Source organism: Oncorhynchus clarkii, chromosome 21, assembly GCF_045791955.1.
Source record: "Oncorhynchus clarkii lewisi isolate Uvic-CL-2024 chromosome 21, UVic_Ocla_1.0, whole genome shotgun sequence".
NCBI lineage: Eukaryota > Metazoa > Chordata > Actinopteri > Salmoniformes > Salmonidae > Oncorhynchus > Oncorhynchus clarkii.
The window spans coordinates 33,616,575-33,636,364 of NC_092167.1; the positions used below are offsets into that span (position 1 = coordinate 33,616,575).

Genomic DNA, 19,790 nt, shown 5'->3' on the forward strand with positions numbered 1-19,790 from the left:
CTCAAAGGTTTGTCCATCTGTCTCTTTTACGTTGGTGGATAAAAAATAAAACTCCACAATTTCACTCCAGGGCATTTTTTCTCTCCTATTAAAGCGATGATATTGTTGTTTCCTTTATTCCTGGTCGAAGTACCAAAAACACCTCTGCTGTGCCCTGCTTTTTGTTTAAGCTTTATACTTCTTTCAGTACTTGTTACTAGTTAAGATAGGCAGTTCAACAACAAAAAAGTAACTAAATGAAACCGGAAGACACACTAATAATGAACTCCCCCAAAACCCAAAAAAACAGACTAACTTTGTTGTTGAATTCTTTCTCCTGCGCTCCTTGAGGATCAGTCAATTCCAAAGAGCCATGCCCACTAAAGGGTCAAAGGGCAAGGATCTTGTCCGTCACATTGTGATGTCCCTCCTCCTCCCGCCAAAAACAATGTACGCCAATGAACGTCCATATTGCAGAAGCACACTCGCAAAACCCCACCCCTACACAAAAAAACTGCACCCACAGAAATCTGTGTTTTGTAAACAACCAAAAATCCAGTCAGGAATAGAAAATAGTCTATTTTATTTCTCATAGTAATATTGTTTTTGTAAGAACAGGATTGCAGAGGCAGTGGGATCAACTGTAGCCATCCCGAGTTCTTCCTCGGAGTAAAACAGAAAAGGTGAAAGACATCTTCAATCTGAGTTTTGTTGTTGTTGTTGAAATTATATCCGGTATCATCACATTTTGTCTTTTTTTGGGGGGGGAGGGGGGAGGGGGGGGGGGAATACATTCAAAGTTTTCTTAAGAAAGAAATAACAAAACGCACTTCACATGGCGGTAATGAAACAAAAACAAATGAAGAAAAAAAAAGCAGCCCCAAGTGCTTATCATAATCTTAGTCCAAATCTTTTTTTTTTTCTTTGTATATATTCATATATAAAATGTTCATTTATATTCAGAAAAAAAGTCACCACCATCATTATCAATAGCAACAACAATAAGTAACACAAATATGCTAACATCCCGTCCTGTACACAGACAGTTTGATGACAATTGTTTTGAGCAGAATCTGAAACTCAACACCTTTCACACGCAAGTTAAAGAAAGCCGACAAGGCAACGTGATCACGTCCCAGGAAAACTAAACCGGACTAACCTTACAAAGAAGAAGAGTCATCTTCATCCCCAGGCTATACTAGAAATATTAGGATACATGACTGACATGCACATTGACTGTGCAGAGCGCTTAAGATAATTTCATTAAGAACCTCATCTTTATTTTGGATGTAAATGGAATGTTATACAAAGTTTACAGACCCTTCTTTTTGCAATTTCACTTGGTTTTGAAAAATGTACCCCGGCAGGGATTGACTTCTCGAGCCTGGAGTTCCGGGGCATCCAAAAAACATGAAAAGGCTCCAAAAACATCCTTTTACAAACAGAAACGCTCTGCCGTTTTTCATGTTTTTGGATGTCCTGGAACTCCAGAATGAGGCCCAGGAAGTCGATCGCTTCTGGGTAAGTTTCTCAAAACCAAATGAAATTGCAAAAAAATGTCGTCTGGACCCTTTCTAATAACATGCCATTTACATGAAAAATAAAGATTAGGTCCCTAAAAATAGTTCAATTCTCCTTTAACTTATCACAGTACACTCAAAAGTAGTTAATGTCTCAATGGTCATTGAACATTCCCTCCCATTCACCCTTTCAGAGTTCTAAGGCAAAAATGTGCATGCATATACACACACACACACACACACAGATAAGTAAGTACCTGTAGGGATCACTTCTTTCCTATGATTAGTAAAGACACAGGCGTACACACACACACACACACACACACTAAAGATCCTTACCACTGTCTGTTTGAAACCTCACAGAGGCTGAGAGACCGTGGCTGAGAGAAGACCGCAGGGCAGGGGTATAGCCCATACTCCAAAATCACACAGAAAAAAAAAACAAAAAAAACAAGTGGTGGTCAACAACATAAAGCCATAATCCTCCTCTACAAATGTATGTGTTTCCACTACGTCTATCTGGGGATGACGAGCTGGTGAGAGGAAGAATGTGTTGTGGGATTGCCCTTTCACTCTCGGTCTCACACACAAGTATTCAAAGAAAGTCCCTCTGTACAAGAGGACAGACGTTCTACTCATGAAAGAAAAATAAAAAATGTATCTAATTTGAACCAAATGACGTACATCTTGGTAAGCAACGGAAAAAATATATACATTGTGCAGACTAGTATGTTTCTGATACACAGCAGCCCTCACACACACACACACAAAATATTAATCTCTATACCTAACCTCATTTGTTTTTTTATTTTATCTTTTTTAACACAAGTGCAAATCTTCAAGTTTTCTTTGTATCCATTTTTTTGTAATAGCTTTACTTTTTATATAAATGTATTGTCTTAAAAAAAACAAAAAAAACAACAGTGTTTGTCTTTAAAGAAAAGATTGGTTTTTCTGATAAGGTTTCAAAATAAAAGGTCCCCTCTACCTTTGAGTTCCCCTCCCAGTGAGCCTATCCCACCAACCATTCACCTCACCCTTCCAGTTCAGATTTTCACGTGTATACATACGGCATTGCGTGTAGATTCAACACACACACACACACCCCGATTCTGTATTCATAAAAAAAATGATTCTAACTTAATAATAAAGTGCATTAGTTCAGTTTAAGGTGCTTAGTCTTACAAGTGCCAAGGGATACCCATCACACCCCCTTTCACCTCATCCACCCACTCAAGTGAACGATTTAAGAAGAGGAGCCCTACTCTTTTTTTTTGTTGGGGGGGGGGCAGTGAAACAATCCTCTCCTTCCTGTCCCCATACGACCCCCCCCCCCCCCCCCCCATCCCCTAGCAGTGCACATTCGTCATCAGGTTTGTCTGATTAGTAGACAGAAGGCCTCAGGTAGTAGCTATTGCCGCTGCTGATCAGATCTGGATCAGTAATCCTCCACCATCTCCATCTCATTTAGGCTCAGACGCTCGCCCGCGTTGTGGAACGAGTAGCCTGAAGAGGAGGGGGAGAACGAAAGAAAGAAATGGGGGAGAGAAAGGGAAAAGGAGGCGGCACAGGTGGATGCGGGAGGAGAGCAATTTAGAGAAGGCATCGAGCAACTCAATCAGTTATGACCCAGATCTATGAGCAGCCGAAGAGAACATCCACCAGGCAGGTTTGCCGATTTCTCCAGAGCTGGGTGGTGACAGATCATACTGAGGTGATACATTGTGAAGTGATACGTTTGTAACAAGTGTGCAATAAGTCGTAAGTGTGAATGAGTTGAGGAGGACATGTCTTACCTAGGATGCTGGGGTCAGACTGCAGCATCACGGGCTGTTTCTTCTTCTTCATGCCCCCCTGGGCATCGTACATCCCTCCCTTAGCCATGTGGGCCGCCTGGAACATAGACTGCAGTGCGCTGGGGTTCACGCCCCGCATGGAGTCCTGGAGAAGAGGAATCCAATGAGGTACAGAGAGGAAAGACACACTGGGAGTCTTTCCTTGATTCCTTACATCCTCTCTCCTTGTTCCCACCTCTTCTCTGAGAAAGAGGTGAGAGGACGTGAGGAATCAAGGACATGTTTTAGATTTGTATCCACTGTGCCCAGTCGTAATAGAGAGAAAGGTCTTACCTGCAGAGGGAAGTTGTTCATGGTCAGCCCTGCTACTTCCTTTGATAGCTAAGTGGAGACAGGACGGTAGGAGATCAAAACGAATACAATATGCTATGCACTGAGACAGGGCAGGGCACATACAGACGTCATCACTAGAGGTTGACCGATAATCGGTAGTCAGCCTTTTTGGACGGCGATTATGGACGGTTACATTGCAATCCATGAGGAGACTGCGTGGCAGGCTGACCACCTGTTACGCGAGTGCAGCATCAAAAGGACCTTGTGGCTGCAAGGCGCCTAGGCAAGTTGCTAGCTAGCATTAAACTTCTCATAAAAAGCAATCAATCTTCACATAATCACTAGTTAACCTAGTAATATCATCAACCATGTGTAGTTAACTAGCTTGTCCTGCGTTGCATATAATCAAAAAGAGGTGCCTGTTAATTTATCATCGAATCACAGCCTACTTCAACTACACCAAACGGGTGATGATTTAACAAAAGCACAATCGTTGCACAAATGTACCTAACAATAAACATGAATGCCTTTCTTAAAATCAATTCACAGAAATGTATATTTTTAAACCTGCATATTTAGTTAAAATAAATTCATGTTAGTAGGCAATATTAAACTAGGGAATTTGTGTCACTTCTCTTGCGTTCTGTGCAAGCAGAGTCAGGGTATATGCAGCAGTTTGGGCCGCCTGGCTCGTTGCGAACTGTGTGAAGACCATTTCTTCCTAACAAAGACCGTAATTAATTTGCCAGAATTTGCCATAATTATGACATAACATTGAAGGTTGTGCAATGTAACAGCAATATTTGGACTTAGGGTTGCCACCCGTTCGATAAAATACGGAACGGTTCCGTATTTCACTGAAAGAATAAACATTTTGTTTTCAAAATGATAGTTTCCGGGTTTGGCCATATTAAGGAACAAAGGCTCATATTTCTGTGTTTATTATATTATAATTAAGTCTATGATTTGATATCTAACTGAGTGGTGGAAGGCAGCAGCAGGCTCATAAGCATTCATTCAAAAAGCACTTTACTTCGTTTGCCAGCAGCTCTTAGCAATGCTTGAAGCACAGCGCTGTTTATGACTTCAAGCCTATCAACTCCCGAGATTAGGCTGGCAATACTAAAGTTCCTATAAGAACATCCAGTAGTCAAAGGTAGATGAAATACAAATGTATAGAGAGAAATATTTGACGCGTCATAATTCATATTATTATTTATTCGAGACTAAATTAATTTTATTTCATTTATGTATTATATTAAGTTAAAATAAAAGTGTTCATTGTTCATTCAGTATTGTTGTAATTGTCATATATATATATATATATATATATATATATATAAAAAATAATAATAAAAAATGTAATAAAAAAAAAGAAAGAAGACAATTCGGCCGATTAATCGGTATCGGCTTTCTTTGGTCCTCCAATAAAATCGGTATCGGTGTTGAAAAATCATAATCAGTCGACCTCTAGTCATCACACACACTAATATACTTGAACCACGGACACACTTCCATCATCATAACACTTCATCGGAGGCAGACAGACAGACAACCACACACCTGCTCCTGCTGCCTCTTCTGGTTCTGTTTCTGTTTGGCACGGCGCTCCAGGAACTGCTTGGCGAACTCTTTGGCTTCCATGGTGTCTCCCAGGTAGGAGCAGATAAAGTCCAACACCTCGTAGGGAGACTCTACCTCCTTCAGGTACGCCACGATGGTGGACACTATAGACACACACACACACACACACACACACACACACACGATTGACACAGATTAGAACAGATGTGAGAGAGAAAAGTAGCGGTCATAACCATGTCACAATATGACATAACTTGTCACAACACTCATGACCCATATATTTGTACCTGTTGTGACATATTGCATTATTTTATGGCTGGTTATAACACCTTCATAGTGGCAAAACCCACATTCATTCTAATTAGTTTTCCCCCTGCCAAGAAGTTTCCTTTCGTTTGAAAGTTCATTTCTTAAATCCTTTGTTGTTGTAATGAATTATTTAGTCACGTTTTTGTTATCCATCATATTTTAAATGACCTGTCGAAAACACACCTTTACGACACTGTCAAGAAGCATTGTGACCATCCTGTGTCTGTTACCTTGGACAAAGAAAACACACCTTTACGACACTGTCAAGAAGCATTGTGACCATCACAACCATGTTGTGATGGTCACGGACAGGCCCTTATATCAGTCATCAGTCAAACAGAGTCTTGTCCTGCTCCTGAAACTCGCTCCTGCATTCATCCCAGTCATCAGCAACAGAGCACTGGGGTGGGTGCATGTCTGACATCAACGTGTGCGCAATTAGAATGATAATTTAATATGGTAAATTTGTATTTATTTTTTATATATAAACAAACATACTGTTGACATGTAGGCTATGGTGTGATGGAATGTTTTGTCTTGTGTGGTAGGTTTGGTAGGTATTGACACTTAAGTCCGTGTCATAACCAGCCATAAAATAACCAGCGTGGTAGGTATTGACATTTATGTAGGTGTCATAACCAGCCATAAAATAACCAGCGTGGTAGGTAATGACATTTATGTAGGTGTCATAACCAGCCATAAAATAACTAGCGTGGTAGGTATTGACATTTATGTAGGTGTCATAACCAGCCATAAAATAACTAGCGTGGTAGGTAATGACATTTATGTAGGTGTCATAACCAGCCATAAAATAACTAGCGTGGTAGGTAATGACTTTTATGTAGGTGTCATAACCAGCCATAAAATAACTAGCGTGGTAGGTAATGTCATTTATGTAGGTGTCATAACCAGCCATAAAATAACTAGCGTGGTAGGTATTGCCATTTATGTAGGTGTCATAACCAGCCATAAAATAACTAGCGTGGTAGGTATTGACATTTATGTAGGTGTCATAACCAGCCATAAAATAACTAGCGTGGTAGGTATTGACATTTATGTAGGTGTCATAACCAGCCATAAAATAACTAGCGTGGTAGGTCATGACATTTATGTAGGTGTCATAACCAGCCATAAAATAACCAGCGTGGTAGGTATTGACATTTATGTAGGTGTCATAACCAGCCATAAAATAACTAGCGTGGTAGGTATTGACATTTATGTAGGTGTCATAACCAGCCATAAAATAACTAGCGTGGTAGGTAATGACATTTATGTAGGTGTCATAACCAGCCATAAAATAACTACAGGTCTAAATATATGTGCCATGGCAGTGTTATAACAGGTTATGACAACTGTTTTGACATGGTTATGACTGTCATAATGTGTTATGACACTGGGTGTCAAGTAAAGTGTTCCCAAAATGTATTATGGACAAAAGGCAAAAGTCATGTAGATAAGAGTTCGGGGGATTTAGAGAGTGAGGGAGAGGAGAGGTGAAAGCATAGACAGCAGGGTTGCGAGTGTTTCCCATCCAGCGAAGAGGACGACCGTTCGGGTTAGGTGGTGACGGTCTCAGGGGAAAAGGAGGGGAACGGTGGAAGAGTTCCAAGTCCAGAGGAGAGGAGGAGTTGTGACATCATAGGAAGAGCTAAGGAGTTACAGAAGGTGTGTTTTACCGTCCTGTTGGGAGGAGGAGTTGTGACATCATAGGAAGAGCTAAGGAGTTACAGAAGATGTGTTTTACTGTCCCGTTGGGAGGAGGAGTTGTGACATCATAGGAAGAGCTAAGGAGTTACAGAAGGTGTGTTTTACCGTCCCGTTGGGAGGAGTTGTGACATCATAGGAAGAGCTAAGGAGTTACAGAAGGTGTGTTTTACCGTCTCGTTGGGAGGAGTTGTGACATCATAGGGAGAGCTAAGGAGTTACAGAAGGTGTGTTTTACCGTCCCGTTGGGAGGAGTTGTGACATCATAGGAAGAGCTAAGGAGTTACAGAAGGTGTGTTTTACCGTCCCGTTGGGAGGAGTTGTGACATCATAGGAAGAGCTAAGGAGTTACAGAAGGTGTGTTTTACCGTCCCGTTGGGAGGAGGAGTTGTGACATCATAGGAAGAGCTAAGGAGTTACAGAAGGTGTGTTTTACCGTCCCGTTGGGAGGAGTTGTGACATCATAGGAAGAGCTAAGGAGTTACAGAAGGTGCGTTTTACCGTCCCGTTGGGAGGAGTTGTGACATCATAGGAAGAGCTAAGGAGTTACAGAAGGTGTGTTTTACCGTCCCGTTGGGAGGAGGAGTTGTGACATCATAGGGAGAGCTAAGGAGTTACAGAAGGTGTGTTTTACCGTCCCGTTGGGAGGAGGAGTTGTGACATCATAGGAAGAGCTAAGGAGTTACAGAAGGTGTGTTTTACCGTCCCGTTGGGAGGAGTTGTGACATCATAGGAAGAGCTAAGGAGTTACAGAAGGTGTGTTTTACCGTCCCGTTGGGAGGAGGAGTTGTGACATCATAGGGAGAGCTAAGGAGTTACAGAAGGTGTGTTTTACCGTCCCGTTGGGAGGAGTTGTGACATCATAGGAAGAGCTAAGGAGTTACAGAAGGTGTGTTTTACCGTCCCGTTGGGAGGAGTTGTGACATCATAGGAAGAGCTAAGGAGTTACAGAAGGTGTGTTTTACCGTCCCGTTGGGAGGAGTTGTGACATCATAGGAAGAGCTAAGGAGTTACAGAAGGTGTGTTTTACCGTCCCGTTGGGAGGAGTTGTGACATCATAGGAAGAGCTAAGGAGTTACAGAAGGTGTGTTTTACCGTCCCGTTGGGAGGAGGAGTTGTGACATCATAGGAAGAGCTAAGGAGTTACAGAAGGTGTGTTTTACCGTCCCGTTGGGAGGAGTTGTGACATCATAGGAAGAGCTAAGGAGTTACAGAAGGTGTGTTTTACCGTCCCGTTGGGAGGAGGAGTTGTGACATCATAGGAAGAGCTAAGGAGTTACAGAAGGTGTGTTTTACCGTCCCGTTGGGAGGAGGAGTTGTGACATCATAGGAAGAGCTAAGGAGTTACAGAAGGTGTGTTTTACCGTCCCGTTGGGAGGAGTTGTGACATCATAGGAAGAGCTAAGGAGTTACAGAAGGTGTGTTTTACCGTCCCGTTGGGAGGAGTTGTGACATCATAGGAAGAGCTAAGGAGTTACAGAAGGTGTGTTTTACCGTCCCGTTGGGAGGAGTTGTGACATCATAGGAAGAGCTAAGGAGTTACAGAAGGTGTGTTTTAACGTCCCGTTGGGAGGAGTTGTGACATCATAGGAAGAGCTAAGGAGTTACAGAAGGTGTGTTTTACCGTCCCGTTGGGAGGAGTTGTGACATCATAGGAAGAGCTAAGGAGTTACAGAAGGTGTGTTTTACCGTCCCGTTGGGAGGAGGAGTTGTGACATCATAGGAAGAGCTAAGGAGTTACAGAAGGTGTGTTTTACCGTCCCGTTGGGAGGAGTTGTGACATCATAGGAAGAGCTAAGGAGTTACAGAAGGTGTGTTTTACCGTCCCGTTGGGAGGAGGAGTTGTGACATCATAGGAAGAGCTAAGGAGTTACAGAAGGTGTGTTTTACCGTCCCGTTGGGAGGAGTTGTGACATCATAGGAAGAGCTAAGGAGTTACAGAAGGTGTGTTTTACCGTCCCGTTGGGAGGAGTTGTGACATCATAGGAAGAGCTAAGGAGTTACAGAAGGTGTGTTTTACCGTCCCGTTGGGAGGAGTTGTGACATCATAGGAAGAGCTAAGGAGTTACAGAAGATGTGTTTTACCGTCCCGTTGGGAGGAGTTGTGACATCATAGGAAGAGCTAAGGAGTTACAGAAGGTGTGTTTTACCATCCCGTTGGGAGGAGGAGTTGTGACATCATAGGAAGAGCTAAGGAGTTACAGAAGGTGTGTTTTACCGTCCCGTTGGGAGGAGGAGTTGTAGGCTTGGGTGTTAGGAGGTGAAGGGAGTGACGGAGGGAGGTAACTGTCTCTTAACGTCCAGTGTAGGTGGTGTTGAGGGTTAGGAGGTGGTGGTGGTGGTGGTGGTGGTGGTGGGGGGAGTAACAGAAAGAGGTCAAGGTTCTTACCGTCCAGTGGGGAAGAGGTGTTGTTGGCTTGGGTGTTGAGGGCATGCAGCATCTGTTCACACCAGGTGGTGAACCCGTCCTGAGGCGTCTTGATGCCCTGCAGCAGCTTCAGCAGCTTGTCCTCCTCATCCGTACGCTGCTTCCTACGACTTAACATATACTGCTCACTACAGGGAGGGAGAGGGTGGGGGTGGGGGGGTGGGTTAAATACACACGCAAACATACCGACAGTCACATAAACCATTTACTGCTCACAAGGACAGAGTGAGGGGGTATTTAAATACACACGGCACCCAAGGAGAGACATTAAAGCGCACACAAAAACTCAGTGAGCGTTTGAATATAGATCAAGTTGGAGAAAGTTCGGGGGGGGGGGGGGGGGGGGGCGACGACAAGGGAGCAAATAGGACAGACAGGGAGAGAGAAAGAGGGAGAGTGAGATCAAGGCTTTCGGGTGCATGTATAGCGAGAGCTCTACTGAGAGGTGTTGTTCTCATCTACCTGAGTGAGGGGCTGCTGCGGCTGTTCTTCAGACCCTGCATGCTGCCACCTCTGGACTGGTTCTTCACCGCCTCCTCCCACAGACCCATGGCCCCTCCGCCTCCAGCCTTACCCTCCATCCCCCCTCCGCCTCCCCACAGGCCCCCTGGGACAGCACCTCCGTCCCCCCACTGACCCATGGACATGCCTTGATGCTGAGGAGAGAGAGGAGATGGAACAACAATATTAGACCAGAGTGGACAAGGAACCAACAGAAAGCATCCAATGTGATAATAATGCATTGTACCGTGCCTACAAGCATTTCCACAGCCTCTCATTGTGAGTGCTGTATGTGGGAGTGTCAGCACTCGGTCTCATTCTTCCCATTCTTTGGATGACATGTTTGTGCTTGCACAGTCTGTGGCTTCCTATTCGAGTGGTCTTAAGCCGAGTGAATCCCAGAAACTCTGAAGAACACTGTACATGTGTGCGCATATGCTATTATACTACTTTGCGGTCTTATCTGTGTGTGTGTTTTAGTAACTACTCACGCGTTCCCTCTGTTGCTGCTGGGCTCTCTGCTGCTGTTTGAGAAGCCTCTCGGCTTCCTGCATGTCCAGCAGACTGAGGCCCTTGGCCCCTGGCTTGTTGAGGCCCCCAGTTCCCCAGCCAGACCCCACCCCAGAGCCTGAGCCCTGCTGAGGGGCCTGCTGGAGCAGCTTCATGATTAGCTCCTGCTGCTGGCGACACTGGAGGGGAGGGGAGAAACACACACACACACAGCGTGAGGGTACTTTATGTACAAGATAGGATGGAAATCCAAAGATAGATAGACATGCATTATAGCCTCCCCCCACACACTATCAAGACACTATCAAGAAAAATACAATTAAAATAAAAAAACATGTCAAAGTACTCAACACCCTCTGAAACAGTTCAGGTAAAATCTTCCGATTTCATCAGCTCTAACATTGTACTCACCTGTTTGCGTCTGAAGATCTCCTCCTCCTCCCTCCTCTTCTGCTCCTCCTGCTGCCTCCTTTTCTCCTCTCTCCTCTTGCGCTGCTCCTCCTCTTCGCGCTTCGTCCTGAGTTCAGCCTCCCTCCTCTCCTGCTGGAGCTGCCATAGGGGTCAGAGGTCAATGTGGAAGACCACTAGGTCAATACAGACTGAACTATTTCAACACATTTTTGCTTGTTAGGTTTTTCCATGGGAAAAATACCCCTAATCGAAAAATGTTTTAGAAAAAAGGGCCAGAATATACAGTGTTTGGAAAGTATTCAGACCCCTTGACTTTTCCACATTTTGTTAAGTTACAGCCTTATTCTAAAATGGATTAAATCTGGCTTTTTTCCCCCTCATCAATCCACATAATGACAAAGTAAAAACAGGTTTTATTTACAAATAAACTAAAACATAATCACATTTACATAAGTATTCAAACCATTTACTCAGTACTTCATTGAAGCACCTTTGGCAGTGATTACGGCCTTGAGTCTTATTGGGTACGACGCTGCAACCCTGGCCCGCCTGTATTTGGGGAAATTCTCCCATTTTTCTCTGCAGATCCTCTCAAGATCTGTCAGGTCAGATGAGGAGGGTTGCTGCACAGCTATTTTCAAGTCTCTCCAGAGATGTTAGATCAGGTTCAAGTCCAGGCTCTGGCTGGGCCACTAAAGGACATTCAGAGACTTGTCCCGAAGCCACTCCTGTGGGTCTTGGCTTTGTGCTTAGAGTTGTTGTCCTGTTGGAAGGTGAACCTTCGTCCCAGTTGGAGGTCCTGAGGGCTCTGGAGCAGGTTTTCATCAAGGATCTCTGTACTTTGCTCCGTTCATCCTTCCCTTAATCCTGAGTAGTTTCCCAGTCCCTGCCGCTGAAAAACATCCCCACAGCATGAAACTGCCACCACCATGCTTCACCGTAAGGATGGTGCCAGGTTTCCTCCAGACGTGTCACTTGGCATTCAGTCTAAAGAGTTCAATCTTGGTTACATCAGACCAGAGAATCTCCAAATCATGTCCAATCAACTGAATTTACCACAGGTGGACTCCAATCAAGTTGTAGAAACATCTCAAGGATGATCAACAGGACATACATAAGCTCAATTTTGAGTCTCATAGCAAAGGTTTTTCAAACCTAAGGTATTTCAGTTATTTATTTGTAAATAAATTTGCAAAAATGTCTAAAAACCTGTTTTCACTTTGTCATGATGGGTTGTTGTGTGTAAATTGTTGAGGAATTTGTTTTATGTAATTCATTTCAGAAATAAAGGCTGTAACATAGCTAAATGTGGAAAAGGGGATGGGGTCTTTTATAGTTTCAGAATCCAGTGTAGACATGCCAGCTGAATTCAGAGACTGAAAGACTCTTGGTTCCAAGATATCCTCATTTTGATGTACAGTACCAGTCAAAGGTTTGGACACACCTACTCATTCAAGGGTTTTTCTTTATTTTTTACTATTTTCTACATAGTACCAAAGTGTTAAACAACTCAAAATATATTTTATATTTGAGATTCTTCAAAGTAGCCACCCTTTGCGTTGATGACAGGTAAAGGTGACATGAAGCTGGTTGAGAGAATGCCAAGAGTGTGCAAAGTTGTCATCAAGGCAAAGAGTGGCTACTTTGAAGAATCTCAAATATAAAACTTATTTTGATTTGTTGAACACTTTTTGGGTTACATGATTCCATATGTGTTATTTGATAGTTTTGATGTCGTCACTATTACTCTACAATGTAGAAAATAGTCAAAAGAAAGACTTGGATGAGTTGGTGTGACCAAACTTTTGACTAGTACTGTATGTGACCCATTTCAGGAAGCTAGGCGTATGTCGGATGTCACTACTTCACAGGAGAGGCATTTGAACGTCTTTATTTTTTTTTTAGAAAAATTTGTTTTTGGGGGGCAGAAATGCCTTCTGGAACATGTGAAAATTCATGTGTCCTCATAACAAAAATGAATTCCATCTGTAAATACAATTGTTTCATTACAAGCTTAGTTGGTGTAGCCGAGGAAAGACGGGAATCTTCCCGCTAGCCATGATTAGCTGAGATAATGGCTGGGCTGGACCTTCCCGGGAGATGAGTTTCGATTGGTCTTCCATGTAGCATGCTTCTGTCTATAACGTGAGCTGCTCAGTGTATGTTGATAGTCCTTTCTACTGCAGCGTTTTTGAAAGATATAACTTTAGCCATCAAGAACTATAAAAGTTGTGCTACTTTTCTCAACAACGTTAATGCCCCTGAACTTAGCAGGTGCTATATACAGATCAGTAGGAAAAAAAGTGATGGGCTACTTTCTGCAGTGTGAACCGGAGTGACTTGACACAACGCTGGCCAAACAAAACTGAGTTAAATGGTTCCAGTCTACCATGAAGCGTTCATCCATGTAAGAGTCTAGCTGCAAGTTAAAAGCGTACTGTTAGCAAGCTAGTGAACGTTAGCTGGCCGGCTCGCTAGCTAACGTTACGTGTATGATCTGTGTAGTAATATTATTTGAATCAGAAATCAATTTTTAATCGCTAGTTATAGCCTAATTTTAGCTTGCTAACATTGAACCTAGTTGGTTAGCTTAAGTTACCTGCAGATTCATACTGCAGCGAGGACAATGTTTGTATTGGTAGTAGTAGGAGTTGGGATTATGCCGGGTCATTGTTTAGCTAGCTACGTGTCTAAACAAAGACTCCACTTCGACAGATGATTACATTACTCATCAAGTTAGCCAGGTGTGATTACAGCCATCTATTGTATTTTATGAACGTGACAAGTGACCCATCCACTTATCTAGATGTTGTTTTGGGGTGGTTATAGCATTTCTTTCACATGACCCGTCAATTTAGACAATTGAGTGTGGGATGGCGTCATGTAATAATTATAAAAATATTTATACAAATCATTTTTATCTAGACACTGTTTTTGATATTGCGACTATGTAAGTAACCATTTCACTGTACCGTTTACACCTTCTGTGTCCTGTACATGTGACAAATAAACTTAGACTTGATTTGAAATAGTGTGTGTTTACCAGAAACGGTAATGTGAACAACATGACTTGCACCAAAATCAGATTAGGATATAGGCCAAGGATTAGATAGTACATTTTCACCTGGCTACTTTTTTTTTTTTTTTTAAACAGTTTTAGTCTTGATATCTTTGGCTGTTAACTACACTACTCCCTCTGTTTAGCACATGGCCTCATATGGGAATCCTTAAAGAGATGGGTGGGGCTAAGGCTTTAGAGCGTGTAAACGATGCTGAATGAGTGAAGACAAAGAGCTCTTCAGTAGGTGTACCAAAATATTCAAGGGCCATTCTCTCAAAAGCGGGGTTACAAGTTTAGCAACTTTCAAAGCAGAATTACATTCCCATTGTTCCCCAACTGCAGTGGATGATGTACCATTTTCTGTCTGTCTCTTTTATCCAATATGAAAAACACAATTTCAAATGTTGCTACATAAAACCGAATCCAGGCGGTCAGTCACATCAATTTATGTGGAAATCTACAACGGTGTGTTACTAGGTTCCCACAGCCAGAGGGCGCCAGCACTCACCTTCTGAAGCTGTTCGAGTGTTGGACCCTGAGTTGAAGAATTCATTGTTAAGTCCCATAAACTGGCTTCACCGCCTGCATGGACAGAAGAGAGAGAGGGGAGGGGGATAAGAGAGTGTTGGAAAGTCATCCCACTCTATACTGTGGCAGTGAGCAAAAAATTCACAAGCACTGACATTGATTGATGAATGTATACGTATGCACACAGCGTCTGTGTACCTGATTGCTGTGAAGCTGAGGTATGCATGTCCCACATGGACCCTGTATCTGGCACTGACATCGACCTGTTCACTGAAGGCATCATACCCTGTTCTCCACACCTAGGACAAAAAAGCGAGACTTGTAAAACATGGAAACTGCAAGGGAAATGCTTACCAAACGGGTTGGAACCGGGAACCGGAAAAGACTGACATTTTTTGAGGAACAGAATCAGAACAGGGAACGAAAGTGATCTGTACTGTTCCAGAACAGAACCGTTATTTTAAAAGAATGGTAACAGATTAATAACGTATTTTAGGTTCTGGGCATTTTTTCTTCAGTCCCACAAAAAGCATTGCTAGTGTGTGTGCGTAGGCAACTTGTCCCTCTCCTTTCAAAGCATAGTCTAGAAGCCTACTGACGTTACAAGTGTGACTCCAAAATAAGGGAGAGAAATGTTTTATTAGAGAAGAATGGATTAAACTTTTCAATGCCAGTTATGTTTTACATTGGATTTATTAACTACAAAAAGACGTGTTATTTAAATTCTGGTGCTGCTCTGCACACACAATCTTGTTAGCTAGCTAGCTGGTCCAACATTAAGCCAACTCTCTGAGGTTCAAACATTCAAAGTTCATTCGTAGAAGCCACTCCTCCGTAGGTATAATCTGTGGGCCTAATTCAGAATGAAACGATTGGAAAATAAATGTAGTTCCAACCCGATATCAGCTGCAAGATTATTCTTTTGATATAGCCTTTTCATTTTGTTACACCTTTACTTGATAAGTGGCTCCACTTTGCTTAGTTCCAATTCCATTTTCCACAAAACTTAATGTGTTATTTTTCCCTATGACGTACCTGTTGATGAGCTGGAATAGCTGCTGCTGCTGCTGGAGCTGCTGATAGAGAGCAGCTGCTGCCAAGTCCTGTTGCTGCTGCTTCTTCAGACGGTCCTGATCCATGTTACCCTGAGAGGAACACACAGGATAAATACAGGAACAGTCACACACACAGGAGAAACATACAGGCTACATGCACAGCTCAATGTCCACACACACACACAAATCTCATAAAACACAGCAAGAGCAAACCCCCAAATTCTCAGCCTCCAATATCTATGCTGGGGGGGGGGTCAGTCTGGGGGGGGTCAGTCTGTTATATCTAGTGTAATTCTCCTGTCTTATCTGGTGTCCTATGTGAATTTAAGTATGCTCCCTCTAAGAGGACCTGAGCCCTAGGACCATGCCTCAGGACTACCTGGGCTGAAGACTCCTGGCTGCCCAGAGTCCTCCTCGGTCGTGCTGCTGCTCCAGTTAACTGTTCTGCCTGAGGCTATGGAACCCTGACCTGTTTACCGGACGTTCTACCTTGTCCCGGACCTGCTGCTTTGCTTGCTGTTTGGGGTTTTAGGCTGGGTATCTGTATCTGTATAAGCACTTTGTGACATCTTACTGATGTAAAAAGGGCTTTATGAATCAACTTCCATTGTACAAATACAACAATAGATGACTACACTATAAATAAGTAGAGGCTATAGCATTGAACACTACTCTCGACAGTAGTCGTAGAACAAAAACCCTCTACATTCCACACACCCCCACGCCATCAACACAGAATACTACTACGTTTGTTTTCCCCTCCAGCAAACTCCACAAACCACCCCATCCCCAGGCTGCCTCACTCACAGCAGGACCCCGGGGTGGCAGCGGCTGCGGGCGCGGTGGTGGAGGTCTCACCAGCAGGGGCGGTGGGGAGGGCCCGGGGGCGAAAGGCACGCGCCCCCACATCTTGATGACGTCGCCCAGCGGCTGGAAGCCCTCGTCGCAGCCCCTCTTCACCAGCAGAGACATGGAGAAGTAGCCCGCCTGGAACCACTCGTACATCTCCAGGGTGGTGAACGGACCTACGGGGGAGGGAGAGTAGTGACACAAAAATTGCGACTGTGTGTGTGCATGTATGTTGCGACTGTGCGTGCATGTTGCGACTGTGTGTGTGCGCGCATGCTGCGACTGTGTACGTGTGCGTGCATGTTGCGACTGTGCACGCGCATGTTGCGACTGTGCGCGCTGCCACTGTGCGCGCGCGCGCATGTTGCGACTGTGTGTTGCGACTGTGTGCGTGTGCGTGTGTTGCGACTGTGTGTGTGTGTGTGTGTTGCGACTGTGTGTGTGTGTGTGTGTTGCGACTGTGTGTGTGTGTGTTGCGACTGTGTGTGTGTGTTGCGACTGTGTGTGTGTGTGTGTGTATGTTGTCACTGTGTGTGTGTGTGTATGTTGTGACTGTGTGTGTTGCGACTGTGTGTGTGTGTTGTGAAAGTGTGTGTGTGTTGCGACTGTGTATGTTGCGACTGTGTGTGTGTACCCTGGATCTCTGCCTGGGGGTCCTTGTAGAACCACTTCATGGCAGCGTCGTGGGAGAGGGGCAGGGCGGAGGCTGTGTTTCTGCTCTCCTGCAGCGTCTGGGTAAAACACTCCTCCTCTAGAGAGGTGTCCTGCAGGGACGCCACCATCTTCTCTGCCTCCTGCACACAGAGGAAGACAGACAGGTGGGGTTCATAAAACACTACTATCACTTATCTAGGCTGTACTCTTACCAATGTTTCCCCTGTAATGTTACAATCCGTCTTACAGGTCCTTACAGTCCAGGGTTTCATATATGTTCAGGAAACCCGTCCCCAGACTAGTAGAGTTCCTACCTGTTGCAGGTGCTTCATGCCATCGTCATCCTCGGTGTCACCCCCTGGTGGCAGGGGGAGGTGGGTAGCAGCAGAGGAGGAGGAGGCAGAGGGAGGGGGGGAAGGCAGACTGGAGGAGGTGCTGGGGCTCTGCTGGGTGGTGGAGTCCTCTGCTGGTGATCCTTCAGGAACTACTACAACAACAGAGCAATAAGTAAGTGGGGAGGAGTGGAAGTTAAAACACAGAGAGAACATGGCTAGTGTTCACACAATTTCTATCTATAAATGGTGTCTCTTTTTCACATGTCTTTGAAATTCAAATCATTTAAACTTCATTAGAGAGAGAAAGAAAGAGTAACACAGAACACTCGTACCTTCACTTGGCATCTTGCTGGCCTTGGCAGGGACAGGAACAGCGAGAGGAGCAGGAGCAGGAAGAGGGTGGCTGTCGGCCATCTGAGAGGCCTCCAGCTCAGCCACTGTGAGGGAGAGCTGGGGCATGGGGGGGTTGAGGCCCAGGGCTGGAGGGGCAGAGGAGGAGGGGGGACTGGTTCTGTTCTTCACCTCCCCGTCACTGGCTGATTCCTTGACGTCAACTAGAGAGGGGAGAGTGAGGGGGAAAAAAGGCCAGAAAATAAAACGTTTGTTAAAATTATTTTTAATTAGGAGAGATTGAGTTAAAAAACACCCATAAACCTTTGAGATAAAGATATCAATTAAAAAGTAACTAAAAGTAAGAAAGAGTGCAGCTCTCTCACCCCTCTGTCCTCCATTCATGATCCTCTCCATGCCAGACAGGCTCTCTTCCTCCTCCTCAATCCCCTGGAAGTCAAACTCCTCATCCTTTGACAGAGACAGACACAATTAGCTGAAAATGTATTACTGTCACACACCAACTGAATTCACAGAATAACTAGACACAGAAAGACAGGCATGTTTGTAGACTACCTCCTTGTACACATGCACACTAACACACCAACCTTGGATAGGGGAAGGAAAGCGCCGGATGCGTCGAAGGTGCCCATTTCTCCGTCCTCTTCATCAGTGCACCACTCAGGCAGTCCGTCTCTGTCGTCATCTAACCCTTCGCTCCCGGCCCGCCTGCGACCTCCGCCGAAGTCAAACTCAAACTTCCTGCGACGCCCCTCAACCGGACCGTCGTGCTCCCGCCAGCCTGCAGACCTTGGGCCTCCGTCTGAAAGAGTTAGAGATGAAGGGAAAGATAAGGTGACATCCCTCTGTGCTGTGTGTACGTCTCCAGAATAGTGTGCGTGTGCGCTACCATCTAATCTACGTGCTCCGGCCAGTCTCCAGCTGCCTCCTGGGTCGGCCCCTTCCTCTTCCTCCTGCTCCTCTCTGAGGGTACGCCAGTTCTCACTGTCAGACCGTGTGTAGTCCTTCCTCGGCACCCCCGGCACAGGTACACCCGTCACCTCCTCTAATCCAACACGTACCCCCTCCCTGGCACGCGCAGGCTTCTCAAAACGCCTCTCGCCCCTGGAGGAAGAGGGGAAAACTTGGGAAATAGAAGTTACTCTTACATTTTAAGCTTTACCTTTATCTGAGCCGGGAAGGTCATTTCTGAAAGATGAGTCACTTGGATTAAGGACACCTTCAACAATTTCAATTAAATCTAAAAAAAATAATTGTTTTTATATATATTTTTTTTTTTATATCGCTCCTCCAGTTACTTAGTAACCAATAAGCTTCTCATTCACATCCTAACCATTTCATTTCAGATTTCAAGGCAAATGGGGAAGGAGTGAAACAGTAGAGAGAGACAGGGTAGTGACAGAGGAAGTGAGTGTTTACCTGTCATCCCAGCTCTGGCTGCGATAGATCTCTCTGGCTCCGCGGCCGAAGCCCACCTCTCCCTCCTCAATACTTCTTTGGTAGAATCCTCCACTCTCTCCTCGGCCTCGCCCTAGAACAAGAACCACACAGAGACACGCCATTTCCTTCACTGTACCAGACCGGACACACTTGAGATTCATATGCAAACAACGCTGTGCAAGCAAAGGGAGTACATAAGCCAGGCGGTAAGACAGGGACTATTTAGACAGGGCCAAGAGGAATCACAGACGTCAGATGAGATCACAAAAGCTAAACACATAAAAGCAAGTCTGGCTTAAATAAACTGTTTACCTTCTGTGTTGTTATGGCTTGAGCTCAGTGCACCTTTCATTGGGTTAGAATTCACCCAGAGCGCCAGATCTGGGATCAGCTGACCTTCCCTAAATCCTAAAGTTACTATTTGTCGCCCCCCCCCCCCACA

General features: G+C 44.5%; 1 protein-coding gene across 8 annotated transcripts in view; it reads right to left on the reverse strand.

Moving 5' to 3' along the window:
* Window positions 1–890: 890 nt before the first annotated feature.
* The window catches only part of LOC139378934 (GRB10-interacting GYF protein 1-like), a 36,318-nt gene continuing 17,418 nt past the window's right edge, over window positions 891–19,790 (reverse strand). For 2 of the 8 annotated variants that reach the window (XM_071121555.1, XM_071121561.1), the window contains 18 exons: window positions 19,328–19,439; window positions 18,798–19,012; window positions 18,496–18,710; window positions 18,274–18,358; window positions 17,890–18,111; window positions 17,537–17,709; window positions 17,203–17,362; window positions 16,527–16,744; window positions 15,700–15,809; window positions 14,863–14,963; window positions 14,645–14,718; window positions 11,076–11,213; window positions 10,646–10,843; window positions 10,116–10,309; window positions 9,615–9,781; window positions 5,192–5,355; window positions 3,629–3,676; window positions 3,051–3,440 (listed from right to left, as the gene is read on the reverse strand). In XM_071121555.1, the coding sequence (XP_070977656.1) occupies window positions 3,204–3,440; window positions 3,629–3,676; window positions 5,192–5,355; window positions 9,615–9,781; window positions 10,116–10,309; window positions 10,646–10,843; window positions 11,076–11,213; window positions 14,645–14,718; window positions 14,863–14,963; window positions 15,700–15,809; window positions 16,527–16,744; window positions 17,203–17,362; window positions 17,537–17,709; window positions 17,890–18,111; window positions 18,274–18,358; window positions 18,496–18,710; window positions 18,798–19,012; window positions 19,328–19,439 (2,831 nt within the window). In that variant the 3' untranslated portion in view covers window positions 3,051–3,203. Of the gene's footprint in view, window positions 3,006–3,050; window positions 3,441–3,628; window positions 3,677–5,191; window positions 5,356–9,614; window positions 9,782–9,810; window positions 9,862–10,115; window positions 10,310–10,645; window positions 10,844–11,075; window positions 11,214–14,644; window positions 14,719–14,862; window positions 14,964–15,699; window positions 15,810–16,526; window positions 16,745–17,202; window positions 17,363–17,536; window positions 17,710–17,889; window positions 18,112–18,273; window positions 18,359–18,495; window positions 18,711–18,797; window positions 19,013–19,327; window positions 19,440–19,790 lie in introns of those variants that run through there. The other 6 variants (XM_071121558.1, XM_071121560.1, XM_071121557.1 and 3 more) reach the window with 6 other exon arrangements.